We start from the raw sequence: 15,470 nt of genomic DNA, 5'->3' as shown, positions 1-15,470 counted from the left end.
GAGACTCCAGGCCACCCCGTCCCTCCCCCAGCGGAGACTCCAGGCCACCCCGTCCCTCCCCCAGCGGAGACTCCAGGCCACCCCGTCCCTCCCCCAGCGGAGACTCCAGGCCACCCCGTCCCTCCCCCAGCGGAGACTCCAGGCCACCCCGTCCCTCCCCCAGCGGAGACTCCAGGCCACCCCATCCCTCCTCCAGTGGACACTCCAGGGAACCCCATCCCTCCTCCAGTGGAGACTCCAGGCCACCCTGTCCCTCCCCCGGCCGAGACCCCAGGCCACCTGCAGCTCCTGGTGGTCTTTCCGGGGAGCACCCACCCGCTCTGTGCTGCCTCAGACCTCAAAGACTTCCACAACCCCCTCCGCCTCACAATTCAGCTCTCTGCCTGTCCCCTTCTGTCCACCGTGCCAATCACCTTCTAGCGTCTGGGGCTTAAAACCTGGACGGCAGGTTGGTGGCTGCAGCAAACCACCATGCCACATGCATACCTGTCACACACCTGCACGTTCTACATGTATGTCCCAGAACTTACACTAAAATACAAACAAAAACACATCCTATACAGCTGGTGTCTAACCGAGTTTCGCTCTTGTAGCCCAGGCTGGAGTGCAGTGGTGTGATCTCCGCTCACCGCAACCTCTGCCTCCTGGGTTCAAGCGATTCTCCTGCCTCAGTCTCCCAATTAGTTGGGATTACAGGCACCTGACACCATGCCTGGCTAATTTTTGTATTTTTAGTAGAGACGGGGTTTCACCATGTTGGCCAGGCTGGTCTCGAACTCCTGACCTCAAGCGATCCACCCGCCTCGGCCTCCCACAGTGCTGGGATTACACATGTGAGCCGCTGAGCCCAGCTGAGATCTGATGGTTTTATAAAGGGCAGTTTCTCTGCACACACTCTGTTGCCTACCGCCATATAAGACATGCCTGTCCTCCTCCTTGACTTCCACCATGATGGTGAGGCCTCCCCAGCCACGTGGAACTGTGAGTCCATTAAATCTTTTTCTCTTTCTCTCTTTTTTTTTTTTTTTTGGGTGGGGTTTCGGTCTTGTTTCCCAGCCTGGAGTGCAGTGGCGCGATCTTGGCTCACGGCAACCTCCGCCTCCCGGGTTCAAGCGATTCTCCTGCCTCAGCCTCCTGAGTAGCTGGGATTACAGGCGTGTGCCACCATGCCGGGCTAATTTTGATATTTTCAGTAGAGACAGGGTTTCACCATGTTAGCCAGAATGGTCTCGATCTGTTGACCTTATGATCCACCTGCCTTGGCCTCCCAAAGTGCTGGGATTACAGGTATCAGACACTGCCCCCCCCTTTTTTTTAATTTTTCGTAGAGAAAGGGTTTCACCATATTGGTCAGACTGGTCTGGAACTCCTGACATGGTGATCCGCCCACCTCGGCCTCCCAAAGTGCTGGGATTACATGTGAGAGCCGCTGCACCCAGCTAAACTTTCTTTTCTGTGTAAATGATGCAGTCTTGGATATGTGTTTATCAACAGCAGGAAAACGGGCTCATAGATAACGCTTGCGAGCCACGCGTGTGTCTTCTTCCGAAGCGTGTCTGTTCGTGACCTTTGGAAAAGGCTCCCCTCCGTCATGAGCGTGTTCTCAGCCCTGCTCAATTCCTAAGGCAATCGCCTTAACTCAGATCCCTGCGAAATCCCACAGCAGCAGAAGGGGCTTTGACCTCCTGAGTCACTGTGGGTTCCATTAAGCAAATGTGATCCGAGGCCCTTGGATCGGATGTGTCTCCTGGAAAAGTGTCCCTGAGGATGCTTCATTGCCCTAAACTTCAAGGATATGCTAATTTATGATATATTTTTATTTATTCAGTTATTTGGGACACAGAGTCTCGCTCTGTCGCCCAGGCTGGAGTTCAGTGGTGCGATCTCGGCTCACTGTAGCCTCCGCCTCCCGGGTTCAAGTGATTCTCCTGCCTCAGCCTCTGGAGTAGCTGGGATTATAGGCGCCCACCACCACACCCACCTAATTTTTGTGTTTATAGTAGAGATGGGGTTTCACCATGTTGGCCAGGTTGGTCTTGATCTCCTGACCTCAAGTGATCCTCCTGCCTCAGCCTCCCGAAGTGCTGGGATTGCAGATGTGAGCCACTGTGCCCAGCGAATTTTTTGCAGTGGTGTGATCTCGGCTCACTGTAACCTCCACCTCCAGGTTCAAAAGACTCTCCTGCCTCAGCCTCCCGAGAACCTCGGATTACAGGCGCCCAACACCATGTCCGGCTCGTTTTTGTATTTTTAGTACAGACGGGGTTTCACCATATTGGCCCGGCTGGTCTCGAACTCCTGACTGCAACTGATCCACCCGCCTCGGCCTCCTGAAGTGCTGGGATTACAGACACGTGCCACCATGTCTGGCTAATTTTTGTACTTCTAGTAGAGACATTGTAACGCCATGTTGGCCGGGCTGGTCTCGAACTCCTGACCTCAGGTGATCCGCCCACCTCAGCCTCTTACATTGCTGGGATTACAGGCGTGAGCCACCGTGCCTGGCCAACCTTGTATTTACATCCTTCCCCTGGAAAATCACTGTGGGTGTATGACATTCCACTTTCTATCCAACCACAAAACAAGCAGCCATTCTTGACAAGATGGACTTGAGGTCATACTATGAACCTTTTCTTCACCCCCCACGCATGCCACGTGTCCTCAGAAACGGGGCAGAGACCTGCCATGGTCACATTGTAATTATATGCAGGCATTTCAATTGTCCAAATAAAAGTTGTAAGACCTCTAGGCTGAAGTGGGAGGATTTTTTTTTTTTTTTTTTTTTGAGACAGAGTCTCGCTCTGTCAACCAGGCTGGAGTGCAATGATGCAATCTCTGCTCACTGCGACCTCCGCCTCTGGGGCTCTAGCGATTCTCCTACCTCAGTCTCCCGAGCAGCTGGTATCCTACCTGTGCGCAATCACACCCTGCTAATTTTTTTGTATTTTTTAGTAGAGACGGGGTTTTGCCATGTTGACCAGGCTGGTCTTGAACGCCTGGCCTGAGGTGATCCACTTGCCTCGGTCTCCCAAAGTGCTGGGATTACAAGGCACTGTACCCATCCAGTGGGAGGATCTCCTGAGGTCAGAAGTTTGAGACCAGCCTTGGCAACATAGTGAGACCCCCATCTGTGCAAAGAATTGAAAAATTAGCCAGGCGCGGTGGCTCACACCTGTAATCCCAGCACTTGAGGAGGACGACACGGATGGATTACTTGGGGTCAGGAGTTTGAGACCAGTCTGAGAAACATGGTGAAACCCCATCTCTACTAAAAACCTAAAAATTGGCCGGGTGCGGTGGCTCACGCCTGTAATCCCAGCACTTTGGGATGCCGAGGCGGGTGGATCACGAGGTCATGAGATCGAGACCATCCTGGTCAACATGGTGAAACCCCGTCTCTACTAAAAATACAAAAAAAATCAGCTGGGCATGGTGGCGCGTGCCTGTAATCCCAGCTACTCAGGAGGCTGAGGCAGGAGAATTGCCTGAACCCAGGCGGCGGAGGTTGCGGTGAGCCGAGATCGCGCCATTGCACTCCAGCCTGGGTAAAAAGAGCTAAACTCCATCTCCAAACTGAAAAAAAAAAAAAAAACCCCTAAAAATTAGCTGGGCGTGGTGATGCATGCGTGTCATCCCAGCTACTCGGGAGGCTGAGGCAGGAGAATTGCTTGAACCCAGGAAGCGGAGGTTGCAGTGAACCGAGATCCTGTCATTGCACTCCAGCCTCGGGTGACAGAGTGAGATTCTGTCTCAAAAAAAAAAAAAAAAAAAAATAAAGGGTCTCAGTATGTTTCCCAGGCTGGGCTGCTGACATCTCGATATTGGTCTTCTAGCCTCTGGAACTGTGGGAGAACTGGGTTTTGAGCCAGCCAGTTAGTGGAAGTTCGTAACAGCCCCAGAAATGAACACAGAGCCTGTTCCATCCCTAAGACGATTACTTAGGGCTCCTGACTGCTGAGCATATTGGTTTGGGATGAGTTCTACACCCGCTGACACAAGGGTTCGTGGAGACTATTCAGGGGTGCAGAGAGGCACGCAAGAAGCCAGGGAATTCCCACGTGCTTCCTGATCCCCTCATAAGCTTAATGGAAATTTCTGGAGCGACCTGTGTTTGTTTCATTAGTGGAAAGCTGGCAGGGAGCTTCAGGCAGCAGCCGTGAGCAGGTGGCTGGCAGGGTGTCACCAGTGTGGTAGCAGGCTCCGTGCGCCCTGAGGGAAACGTTGCAGGGACTCCGGACGCCACGGCTGGATTGCAGAGAACATGAGTTCCTCGGAGGATCACGGCTATCGCCTCCTCACTGACTACGCAAACGGCTTCATGGTGTCACAGGTAGGACATTGCTGCAAATAGATGCTGGACACAGAGGCTCAGTGCTGCAAAGAAACATCAGCACCGAGGCAAAGAATCTCTCAGCAATGCAATTTTTACTTGCCGGGCTGCAGGGAGGGGACCCTCACGGGCCATCGTGCCCCGAGAGCACAATGAACACAGGAAAACACACACATGTATCCCTGACGCGTGTGGGGTCGTCCTTCCTGCCGTGTCTGAGCTCCGTGGGCTGGAGCCAGACCTCACCATCTACACTAAAACCCGACGGGCTGACAACTTAAAACTTTTCTGAACAGGTGAAAGCCACGGAGAGCTGAGACATGCCTGTGAGCACGTCCAGCACAGGTATCTCGGTGAAAGTACAGGACATAGAACGTTCTACGTGCCCGTGAGCACGGCGTGTCTAACAGCTGCATAGGAGGGGGCTTCACAGAGAGTAATGAGCACACTTATTCTTTAACAAGAAAGGACACTTTGGAAAGGAACTTTTGTACTTCCCACAGATATGCTCTGTGCGACATGGAGCAGGGGATAGACTTCCATTCATCACACTCGCGTTCCACTATTGGGAGCATCAATCAAGAAAAATGACGAGTGTCAATCATTGTAGCAGGTTTATTGGCCCGTGTTAAAGGCGTGTGTCCGTGACGCAGCCTCACAGGGTCCTGACACCATGTGCCCAAGGCGGTCGGGGCATAGCTTGGTTTTATGCACTTTGGGGAGACCTGAGAGATTGTGGGAAGCAGAAAAGTTCCTTTTTAAAGTTTCCTTTCTTGTTGAAGAGCAAGTGTGGTAATAGCAACCTGCTACCTTTGCCTCATTTGAACACCTGCGGCCCTCTGGGGCTGCCGGCTGCTGGTTCAAAGCCAGCCAGTTGTTCACAGTGGTGTTCAGGGGGGTGGTTTGGTGGTTCCTTTTTTTGAAAAAATTTATTAATAATACTGTAAGTTCTGGGGTCCATGTGCAGATCATACAGGACTGTTACATTGGTATACACTGCCATTGTGGTTTGCTGCTTCCGTTCCCCCATCATCTGTGTTATGTGTTGCTCCTCATGCCTTCCCTCCCCAATCCCCCCACCCCTTGCTATCCCTCCCCTACCTCTTCTACCCCCCGCTATTCCTCCCCTATCAATGATAGACTGGATAAAGAAAATGTGGCACAGAGACACCATGAAATACTATGCAGCCATGAAAAAGGATGAGTTCATGTGTTTTGCAGGGACAGGGATGAAGCTGGAAACCATCATTCTCACCAAACTGACACAAGAACAGAAAAGCCAACACCACATGTTCTCACTCATAAGGGGGAGTTGAACAATGAGAACACAGGGACACAGGGAGGGGAACGTCACACACAGGTGGGATCCAAATCTTGGGAGAAAAGTCACTTCAGTGCACATGATGCCACATCCAGGGAATGACCACAAGGGCAACAGAACAAGAGTTAATGCACCCTTAACACAGCAAAACTTAAGACCACCTTAAGAAAATCAATCTTTGTGCACTCGTAACACAAACAATTAGTGAATGCAGGTTTCCTAGACCAGCAGTGAACACACCCATAAGAAGATAACATTTATTATCCCCGAAAACAACAATCAATTGGCCGGGTGCGGTGGCTCACGCCTGTAATCCCAGCACTTTGGGAGGCTGAGGCGGGTGGATCACAAGGTCAGGAGTTCGAGACCAGCCTGAGCAACATGGTGAAACCCCGTCTCTACTAAAAATACAAAAATTTAGCTGGGTGTGGTGGCAGGCACCTGGAATCCCAGCTATTCGGGAGGCTGAGGCAGGAAAATTGCTTGAACCCGGGAGGCAGAGGTTGCGGTGAGCCCAGATCACGCCACTGTACTCCAGCCTGGGTGACGGAGTCAGACTCCATCTCAAAAATAAATAAGGGCAAAGTAATAAGCTCGGGGTGGGGGGTACTTTTCCTCCGTTCCTAGTCACCTGTCATAAGCAGTGTCACAATGCCTCTCATAAGGGGCGTCTGATGAAGCCGGGTTCCATCAGCCGACCCACGGCGCTTCCATCCACGTCCTGGCAGGTGGAGGCTCTTCCCAAATGGGTCGCCGGTTGCCGTGGCAACAAGAGGGCTCCCTGGTGGAGCCGGGTTGCCCAGATCTCACATCTACGTGCAAAGAGCATGCAAGCCCAGGCAGGCTGCAGGTCTGAGCCTGAGCCACATTAGGGATCGTCACCGTGGTTACAATATCTTTAGGGGGTGAGTAATGTACACACACACAGAGAGGGATGGTCACTGACATCCAGTGGGGCTACAGCCCCATAACGCCATCATGGCACAAAATATCCTAACTTAAAATGCATTCCCTAGCCGGGTGCGGGGACTCACGCCTGTCATCCCAGCACTTTGGGAGGCTGAGGCGGGCGGATCACTTGAGGTCAAGAGTTCGAGACCAGCCTGACCAGCATAGAGAAACCTCATCTCTACTACAAATACAAAATTACACCATGGCACATGGATACCTATGTCACAAACCTGCACGTTCAGCACAGGTATCCCACAACGTAAAGCAAAATGAAATAAAATAATACAATATCAGGTTACTATCTTGATCAACTCATCTTAAAGTTCAAAATTTTTAAATCCAACTATCGTAACCAGGAAATCATCTGTATATATGTATGTATACACACGCTTTCATTATTAAAATATTGCAATTGGCCGGGCGCCATGGTTCACGCCTGTAATCCCAGCACTTTGGGAGGCCGAGGTGGGCAGATCACCTGAGGTTGGGAGTTTGAGACCAGCCTGACCAACATAGAGAAACCCCATCTCTACTAAAAAAGCAAAATCAGCCGGGTGCTGTGGCTCACGCCTGTAATCCCAGCACTTTGGGAGGCCGAGGTGGGCGGATCACCTGAGGTTGGGAGTTCAAGACCAGCCTGACCAACATAGAGAAACCCCGGCAAAAATACAAAATCAGCCGGGCGTGGTGGTGCATGTCTGTAATCCCAGCCACTCAGGAGGCTGACGCAGGAGAGTCACTTGAACCCGGGAGGTGGAGGTTGTAGTGACCTGAGATGGGGCCATTGCACTGCAGCCTACGCTACAAGAGCGAAACTCCATCAAAAAAAACAACAAAAGCATTTACTCTCTTGATAAACTGATCATAAAGTTGAAAATAGGCCTACAAAAGTGTAGCTTATGAAGACTTGTTATATAGACTCAAGTCTTATCTGGTGCTAAGAATTGTGTCCAGGCCGGGCGCAGCGCCTCACACCCATAATCCCAGCACTTTGGGAGACTGAGGTGCGTGGATCACCTGAGGTCAGGAGTTCGAGACCAGCCTGGCAGACATGATGAGAAAGCCGATCTCCACTAAAAATACCAAATTAGTTCGGCAAGGTGGCACGTTGCTGTAATCCCAGTTACTTGAGAGGCTGAGGCAAAAGCATTGCCTGAACCCAGGAGGTGGAGGTTACGGTGAGCCGAGATCACGCCACTGCACTCCAGCCTGGGGGTCAGAGTGAGACTCCATCTCAAAAAAAATCAATAATTTTAAAAAGATGAGTAAAAATAAAAATGTCTGTTTTCCATAGCGGTGCAGTCTCATTTGACTGCGTCTCAAAAACAAATAAATTAAAATTAAAATAAAAAAAATGCCTCCGTCCCCAGCCCCACATGGCATGCGTTTGTAGAACTCTGGTTCCCAAGAGGCTGAGCACTCACGTTTTATTTCTGCCCCTTCTGCAAGGTTCTCTTCGCCGCCTGTGAGCTGGGAGTGTTTGACCTTCTCTCGGAGGCCCCAGGGCCCCTGGCCGTGGCTGCCGTGGCTGCAGGTGTGGGAGCCAGCTACCACGCGATGGAGCGCCTGCTGGATGCCTGTGTGTCCCTGAAGTTGCTCACAGTGGAGACCAGGGGAGGACAAGGTGAGGACGTGGGCGTTTTGAAGGAGGCCTGCAAGTGGGCACCCTCGGCGTCCCACGTGTTCTGTAAAAAGTGAGACAAGCCCGGGAGCGGTGGCTCGGGCCTCTGATCCCAACACTTTGGGAGTTCGTGGCGGGTGGATCACCCGGGGTCGGGAGTTCGAGACCAGCCTGGCCAACACTGTGAAATCCCATCACTAATGAAAAAAATACAAAAATTGGCCGGGCATGGTGGTGGGCGCCTGTAATCCCAGCTACTCAGGAGGCTGAGACAGAGAATGGCTTGAACCCGGGAGGCGGAGGTTGCAGTGAGCCGAGATCGCACCACAGCACTCCAGCCTGGGCGACAGAGCGAGACTCCATCTCAAGAAAAAAAAATACAAACATTCCCTAGGAGTCATGGTACACGCCTGTGGTTCCAGCTATTCTCGAGGTGGACGCAGGAGGATTGCTTGAGCCCAGGAGTTCAAGACCAGCCAGGGCAATGTAGCAAGATCCCATCTCTACAAAAATTACAGAATTAGCCAGGCATGGTGGCATGAGCCTGTGGTCCTAACTACCTCAGCTAAAGGCTGAGGCAGGAGGATTGCCTGGGCCCAGGGGTTCGAGGCTTCAGTGAGCTGTGACCACACCACGACACTCCAGCCTCGGCAACAGAGGAAGACCCTGCGTCTAAAGAAAAATCAAGAACAAAAAACCGCCAGAGACGTGATGTGAATGATGGGGTTGGCTCTATTTCTTTTTTATTTTTATTTTTTTGCGAGACAAGTTTCAGTGTTGTTGCCCAGGCTGGAGTGCAGTGGCACAATCTCGGCTCACTCCAACCTCTGCGATTTTACTGCCCCAGAATCGAAAGTAGCTGGGATTACAGGCATGCGTCACCACGCCTGGCTAATTTTTTTGTGTTTAGTAGAGAAGGGGTTTCACCATATTGGCCAGGCTGGTCTCGAACTCCTGACCTCAAGTGATCTGTCCGCCTCGCCCTCCCAAAGGGATGAGATTACAGGTGTGAGCCACCGTGCCTGGGGTCATTAAGTTATTTTAAACATTCTGTGGAGTATAATGTATGTTTTCTCTCATGGCTCATCTGCGTTTGTGCTTCCTCCACCCAAACTCGCAATGGGATTTGTAGAAGCTGAAACCACTGGGGGTACCAGCCTCCCGGGGTCCCCTTTGTGCCTTCCATGGAAGCCCCCGGCTGTAGGTAGGGGTGTCGGTGCTCCCAGGCAGGGATTGCGTGAAGTCACTGTGCTGCCGTGCTGGGGAGCGTCTGCGCAGCAGGGACTTGGAATCTCACTGCTTTTTCTCTGTTTTCTTTGTGTGTGTCAGCTTTCTATGGAAACACGGAGATGTCCAGAGTCTACCTGAGCAGGGTCAGCCCGACCTCACAGTGCAGCATGCTGCTGTACATGGCCAGGACCACTTACCACTGCTGGGGCCGCCTGGCACAGGCTGTGAGGTAGGGATCGTGTCTTGTCCAGGCAGTGACCGAGTCTCAGGACTCCCACTGTGGGGTTCATGAAGGGGCTCACTGCAACCTCCACCTCCTGGGTTCCAGAGAATGGCTCACGCCTGTAATCCCAGCACTTTGGGAGGCCGAGGTGGGTGGATCACCTGAGGCCGGGAGTTTGAGACCAGTGTGACTAACATGGAGAAACCCCGTCTCTAGTAAAAATACAAAAATTAGCCAGGTGTGGTGGTGCATGCCTGTCATCCCAGCTACTTCGGAGGCTGAGGCAGGAGAATCGCTTGAACCCGGGAGGGGGAAGTTGCAGAGAGCCGAATCACGCCATTGCAGTCCAGCCTGTACAAAAAGAGTGAAACTCTGACTCAAAAAAAAAAAAAGAGATTCTCTCGTCTCGGCCTCCTGAGTAGCTGGGATTCCAGGCACCCGCCATACCCAGCTTAGTTTTGTATTTTTACTAAAGAGGGGTTTTGCCATGTTGGCCAGGATGGTCTCGAACTCCCGACCTCAAGTGATCTGCCTGCCCCGGCTCCCACAGTGCCGGCATTGCAGGTGAGCGCCTGGAGGAGGTAAAAGGGCAGGTTTCTTGCAGGAGCAAAGATGACCTTGGTAGGATTGCTTGCCCAGAGCAGACCGTAGAAATCGCTTGGTGTTGGCTGACAGAGGTCACCCACTTCTGCAGGGATGTGACCCCAGGCGAACATCATTCATGCTGCTTTGGCAGAAGACGAAGGGAAGAGAAGGAAGAGGATTCAGAACAGGGATTGAGGATTGCGGATTCGGAACAGGGGTGCAAAACAACAACCTACTGGCTTGAATTGTACCAGGCTGGGGCACATGTAGTTGAGTTTTTTACGCCACTGTAATCCCAGCACTTTGGGAGGCCGAGGCGGGTGGATTACCAGAGGTCAGGAGCTTGAGACCAGCCTGGCCAACATGGTGAAACACCGTCTGTACCAAAAATACAAAAATTAGCCTGGCACGGTGGTGGGCACCTATAATCCCAACTACTTGGGAAGCTGAGGCAGGAGCATCACTTGAATTCGGGAGGTGGACGTTGAAGTGGGCCAAGATCTCGCCACTGCACTCCAGCCTGGGCGACAGAATGAGACTCTGTCTCAAAAACAAACAGTGTAATTTCTTTTTTTTTTTTTTTTGCCATTAAAAGTAATGGTAGGCCTGGTGCAGTGGCTCACACTTGATATCCCGGGACTTTGGGAGGCCGAGGCGGGTGGATAGCCTGAGGTCAGGAGTTCAAGACCAGCCTGGCTACCATGGTGAAACCGGGTGTCGACTAAAAATACAAAAATTAGCGGGGCGTGGTGGCGGGCGCCTGTCATCCCAGCTACTCGGGAGGCTGAGGCAGGAGAATCGCTTGAATCCGGGAGGCGGAGGTTGCCGTGAGCTGAGATCACACCACAGCACTCCAGCCTGGGCGACAGAGCGAGACTCTGTCTCTCAGGTAAAATAAAATAAAACCCATCTATTGAGGTGTTATGGTTTATAAGGGGTGACTGCACAGGCCCCTTAGATAGGAATTTTGGCAAGGAAGAAAAAGATCAGACTTCGTCTTTACGTTGAAACAGCCAACACCCTTTTCTCTCTTTTCTTAGAGAAGGCAAGAACCAATATCTGCAGACCTTCGGAGTTCCCGCAGAAGACCTTTTCACCGCCATCTACAGGTAACGTCCGTCACTTCAAAACCAACAACTCAGAGGAGATCGTGTTTATTTGGCCGGGCGCGGGGTCTCACGCCTGCAACCACAGTACTTTGGGAGGCCGAGGCGGGCGGATCACGTGGTCAGGAGTTCAAGACCAGCCTGGCCAACATGCTGAAACCCCATCTCTACTAAAAATACAAAAATTAGCCAGGCGTGGTGGCGGGCGCCTGAAATCCCAGCTACTCGGGAGGCTGAGGCGGGAGAACCACTTAAAGGTGGGAGTCTGAGGTTGCAGTGAGTTGAGCCTGTGCCACTGCACTCCAGCCTGGAGACTTAGCAAGACTCCGTCTTAAAAAAAAAAAAATAATAAAAAAATAAAGACCGGGAGTGATGGCTCATGCCTGTAATCCCAGCACTTTGAGAGGCCGAGGTAGGCGGACCACAAGGTCAGGAGTCCCAGGAGCTCTGGGGAGGGGAAGGAGGAGAGGCTCCCAACACCACAGCTCTGTCCGCCTCTGTGTCCACCCGTCCTTCCTGGTTCCAGCTCACCTCCCTTTGTTCCTAGTTCCTGCGTTTTCTCTCTGTCTCTCTCTTTTTTTTTCCCTTTAGACGGAGTCTTGCTCTGTCGCCCAGGCTGGAGTGCAATGGTGCGATCTCAGCTCACTGCAACCTCTGCCTCCTGGGTTCAACCGATTCTCCTGCCTCAGCCACCCAAGTAGCTGGGACAACAGGTGCACACCACCACATCCAGCTAATTTTTTTATTTTTATATTTAGTAGAGACGGGATTTCACCATGTTGGCCAGGCTGGTCTCGAACTCCTGACCTCAGGTGATCTGCCCGCCTCAGCCTCCCAAAGTGCTGGGATGACGGGCGTGAGCCACGGCGCCTGGCCATTCTGCCTTTTCTCTAGCCGCCTCTCCCTGACCTGAATTCCCACTTTCCGGGACCCTTGCCCCAGGATGTGCAAACTCCGTCACTTCCCGGATTTGTCCTCTGGAGCTGAGCTCTGTGGGTGGGTCGCTGGGGGGACATATTATTGACTTTCTTCTTAAATGTTGGAAATAGATGCTCAGTGCCACACACACACACACACAAATCAGCATTGAGGGAGAAGACATCTCAGCAACGCAGATTTTACCTCCAGGGCTGCAGGAAGGGGACCCTCACTGGCCATCGAGCCACGAGAGCACAATGAACAAAGGAAAACACACACATGTATCCCTGACGTGTGTGGGGTCGTCCTTCCTGCCGTGTCTGAGCTCCGTGGGCTGGAGCCAGACCTCACCATCTGAACTAAAACCCGACGGGCTGACAACTTAAAACTTTTCTGAACAGGTGACAGCCACGGAGAGCTGGGACACGCCTGTGAGCACGTCCAGCACGGGTATCTCGGTGAAAGTACAAGGACATAGAATGTCCTACGTGCCTGTGAGCATGGCGTGTCTAACAGCTACATAGGATAGGGCTTCACAGAGAGTTATGAGCACACTTATTCTTGGCTCACTGCAACCTCCGACTCTCTGGTTCAAACGATTCTCCTGCCTCAGCCTCTCCAAAGTAGCTGGGATGACAGGCATGCGCCACCATGCCCAGCTCATTTTTGTATTTTTAGTAGACATGGGGTTTCACCATGTTGGCCAGGATGGTCTTGATCTCCTGACCTTGTGATCCACCCGCCTCGGCCTCCCAAAGTGCTGGGATTACAGGTGTGAGCCGCCGCGCCCGGCCGGCACACTGACTCCTTAACAAGAAAGGAAACGTTAAAAAGAAACTTTTCTACTTCCCACAGTAAACATCCTAACTCCTCTTCGGATAGAAATCCCTACCCATGGTGGCTTCCAGAGAACTATGGTCCGTTCTGACTCGACTCCAGCTTCTCCCGGAGCTGGGTACATTTTGGTGGCTGACCTAGGCTTATCCCGTCCCCAGTTGCTTCCCGCTCTGTGCCACATGCAAGGCTGCCAGGCGCACCTCTGTGCCACATGCAAGGCTGCCAGGCGCACCTCTGTGCCACATGCAAGGCTGCCAGGCGCACCTCTGTCGCACAGCTATGCAAGGCTGCCAGGCGCACTTCTGTGCCACATGCAAGGCTGCCAGGCGCACCTATGTGCCACTTGCAAGGCTGCCAGGCGCACGTCTGTGCCACGGCTATGCAAGGCTGCCAGGCGCACCCCCGTGCCACATGCAAGGCTGCCAGGTGCACCCCTGTGCCACATGCAAGGCTGCCAGCCGCACCCGTGTGCCACATGCAAGGCTGCCAGGCGCACCTCTGTGCCACATGCAAGGTTGCCAGCTGCACCCCTGTGCCACATGCAAAGCTGCCAGGCGCACCTCGGTGGCACATGCAAGCCTGCCAGCCGCACCCCTGTGCCACGTCTATGCAAGGCTGCCAGGCGCACCCCTGTGCCACGTCTATGCAAGGCTGCCAGGCGCACCTCTGTGGCACGGCTATGCAAGACTGCCGGATGCACCTGCGTGGCACACAGCTCTGTTCTTGGCAGGGGGTTCTACACATCTCTGCTCTGGACGCTTGCCCGAATCCTCGCCTTCTTTTACAAGCCTGCTTTGCACAGCAGGTCGGAGGGCGAGCGTGTGCAGTTCATGCAAGCCCTGCGGGAGGTCTGGAGCGTGAACGGGAGAAGCGTGCTGACCGCATTCGACCTGTCCCTGTTCCCGCTCGTGTGCGACCTCGGCGGTACGTAACCTCCGCGCAGAGAACCTCAGAGCTGCGTGTGTTGTTCTGTATGGGGAGTGTGTTCACCGTGTCATTTATTTTCTGCATTCTTTTCTTTTTTTCTGAGAATAGGCTTTGCTTGGTTTCATTCAATAGACGTTTTCTTTTTTATTTTTTTATTTTCTTTTTTTTTCCCCCATTTATTTTATTGCATTTTAGGTTTTGGGGTACATGTGAAGAACATGCAAGATTGTTGCATAGGTACACACGTGGCAGTGTGATTTGCTGCCTTCCTCCCCATCACCTACATCTGGCATTTCTCCCCTTGCTATCTCTCCCCAGCTCCCCACCCCCCACTGTTCCTCCCCTATTTCCCCCCAACTGACCCCAGTGTGTAGTGCTCCCCTCCGTGTCCATGTGTTCTCATTGTTCAACACCCGCCTATGAGTGAGAACATGCGGTGTTTGATCTTCTGCTCTTCTGTCAGTTTGCTGAGAATGATGGTTTCCAGGCTCATCCCTGTCCCTACAAAGGACACGAACTCATCCTTTTTGATGGCTGCATAATATTCCATGGTGTCTATGTGCCACATGTTCCCTATCAGAAGTTTTCTTATAAAAAATTCAAAGTACGCTGTATTTTCAGACCTTCCAACAGATGAGAGGATCTTCATCCTTTCACAGAGGCAAGGAAAAGCCTTTTGGGATTCAATTATTTTACTGATTTAGGATATTGCTAAATCAAACATTAATTTTGACTCTGTAACTGTATAATTCTTGTCGAAATTTCTCCTTAACTGGGAAAAGGAGCAAATCAACTATGTTTTCCTTTATTGACAAAAACAAAAAAATACCTGGAACAATATGATGATTTGAAGATTATCCTGAATTTTTTTGAGACCGAGTTTTACTCTTGTTGCGCAGGCTGGAGTGCAGTGGCGCGATCCTGGCTCGCTGCCACCTCCGTCTCCTGGGTTCAAGTAATTCCCCTTCCTCAGACTCCAGAGTAGCTGGGATTACAGGCATGCACCACTAAACCTGGCTGGTTTTTATTTTTTTTTATTTTTAGTAGAGATGAAGTTTCGCCGTGTTGGCCAGGCTGGTCTCAAACTCCTGACGTCAAGTGACCTGCCCGCCTCGGCCTTCTTTTTGTTTTTCTGAAACAGGGTCCTGTTTTGTCACCCAGGCTGGAGTGCAGTGGTGTGATGATACCTCACTGCCGCCTTAGACTCCCAGGCTGGGCGCCCTCCACCCCACTTCCCTCCCCTATCTTCCCCTCCCCCGCCTTTCCATCCCTTCCCTTCCCCTTCCCTCCCCTCCCCTCCCTTTCCATCCCCTCCCTTCCCTTCCCCTCACCTCCCCTCCCTTTCCATGGCCTCCCCTCCACTCCCTTCCCCTCCCTTTCCATCCCCTCCCCTCCCCTCCCCTCCCCTCCCTTTCCATTCC

The 15,470-nt window shown here is 52.3% G+C and overlaps 1 protein-coding gene across 1 annotated transcript in view; it reads left to right on the top strand.

Moving 5' to 3' along the window:
* Window positions 1–3,771: 3,771 nt before the first annotated feature.
* ASMT (acetylserotonin O-methyltransferase) overlaps window positions 3,772–15,470 on the top strand; it is a 22,623-nt gene continuing 10,924 nt past the window's right edge. The window contains exons 1-5 of the mRNA XM_032267782.1: window positions 3,772–4,330; window positions 8,052–8,226; window positions 9,553–9,682; window positions 11,302–11,370; window positions 13,928–14,046. Of these exons, the coding sequence (XP_032123673.1) occupies window positions 4,262–4,330; window positions 8,052–8,226; window positions 9,553–9,682; window positions 11,302–11,370; window positions 13,928–14,046 (562 nt within the window). The 5' untranslated portion in view covers window positions 3,772–4,261. The remainder of the gene's footprint in view (window positions 4,331–8,051; window positions 8,227–9,552; window positions 9,683–11,301; window positions 11,371–13,927; window positions 14,047–15,470) is intronic.

Source organism: Sapajus apella, unplaced genomic scaffold, assembly GCF_009761245.1.
Source record: "Sapajus apella isolate SASKATOON/1434 unplaced genomic scaffold, GSC_monkey_1.0 scaffold172, whole genome shotgun sequence".
NCBI classification, from domain to species: domain Eukaryota; kingdom Metazoa; phylum Chordata; class Mammalia; order Primates; family Cebidae; genus Sapajus; species Sapajus apella.
The sequence above is the reverse complement of the archived record's forward strand: the minus strand, read 5'-3'. Positions and strand labels throughout refer to the sequence as shown.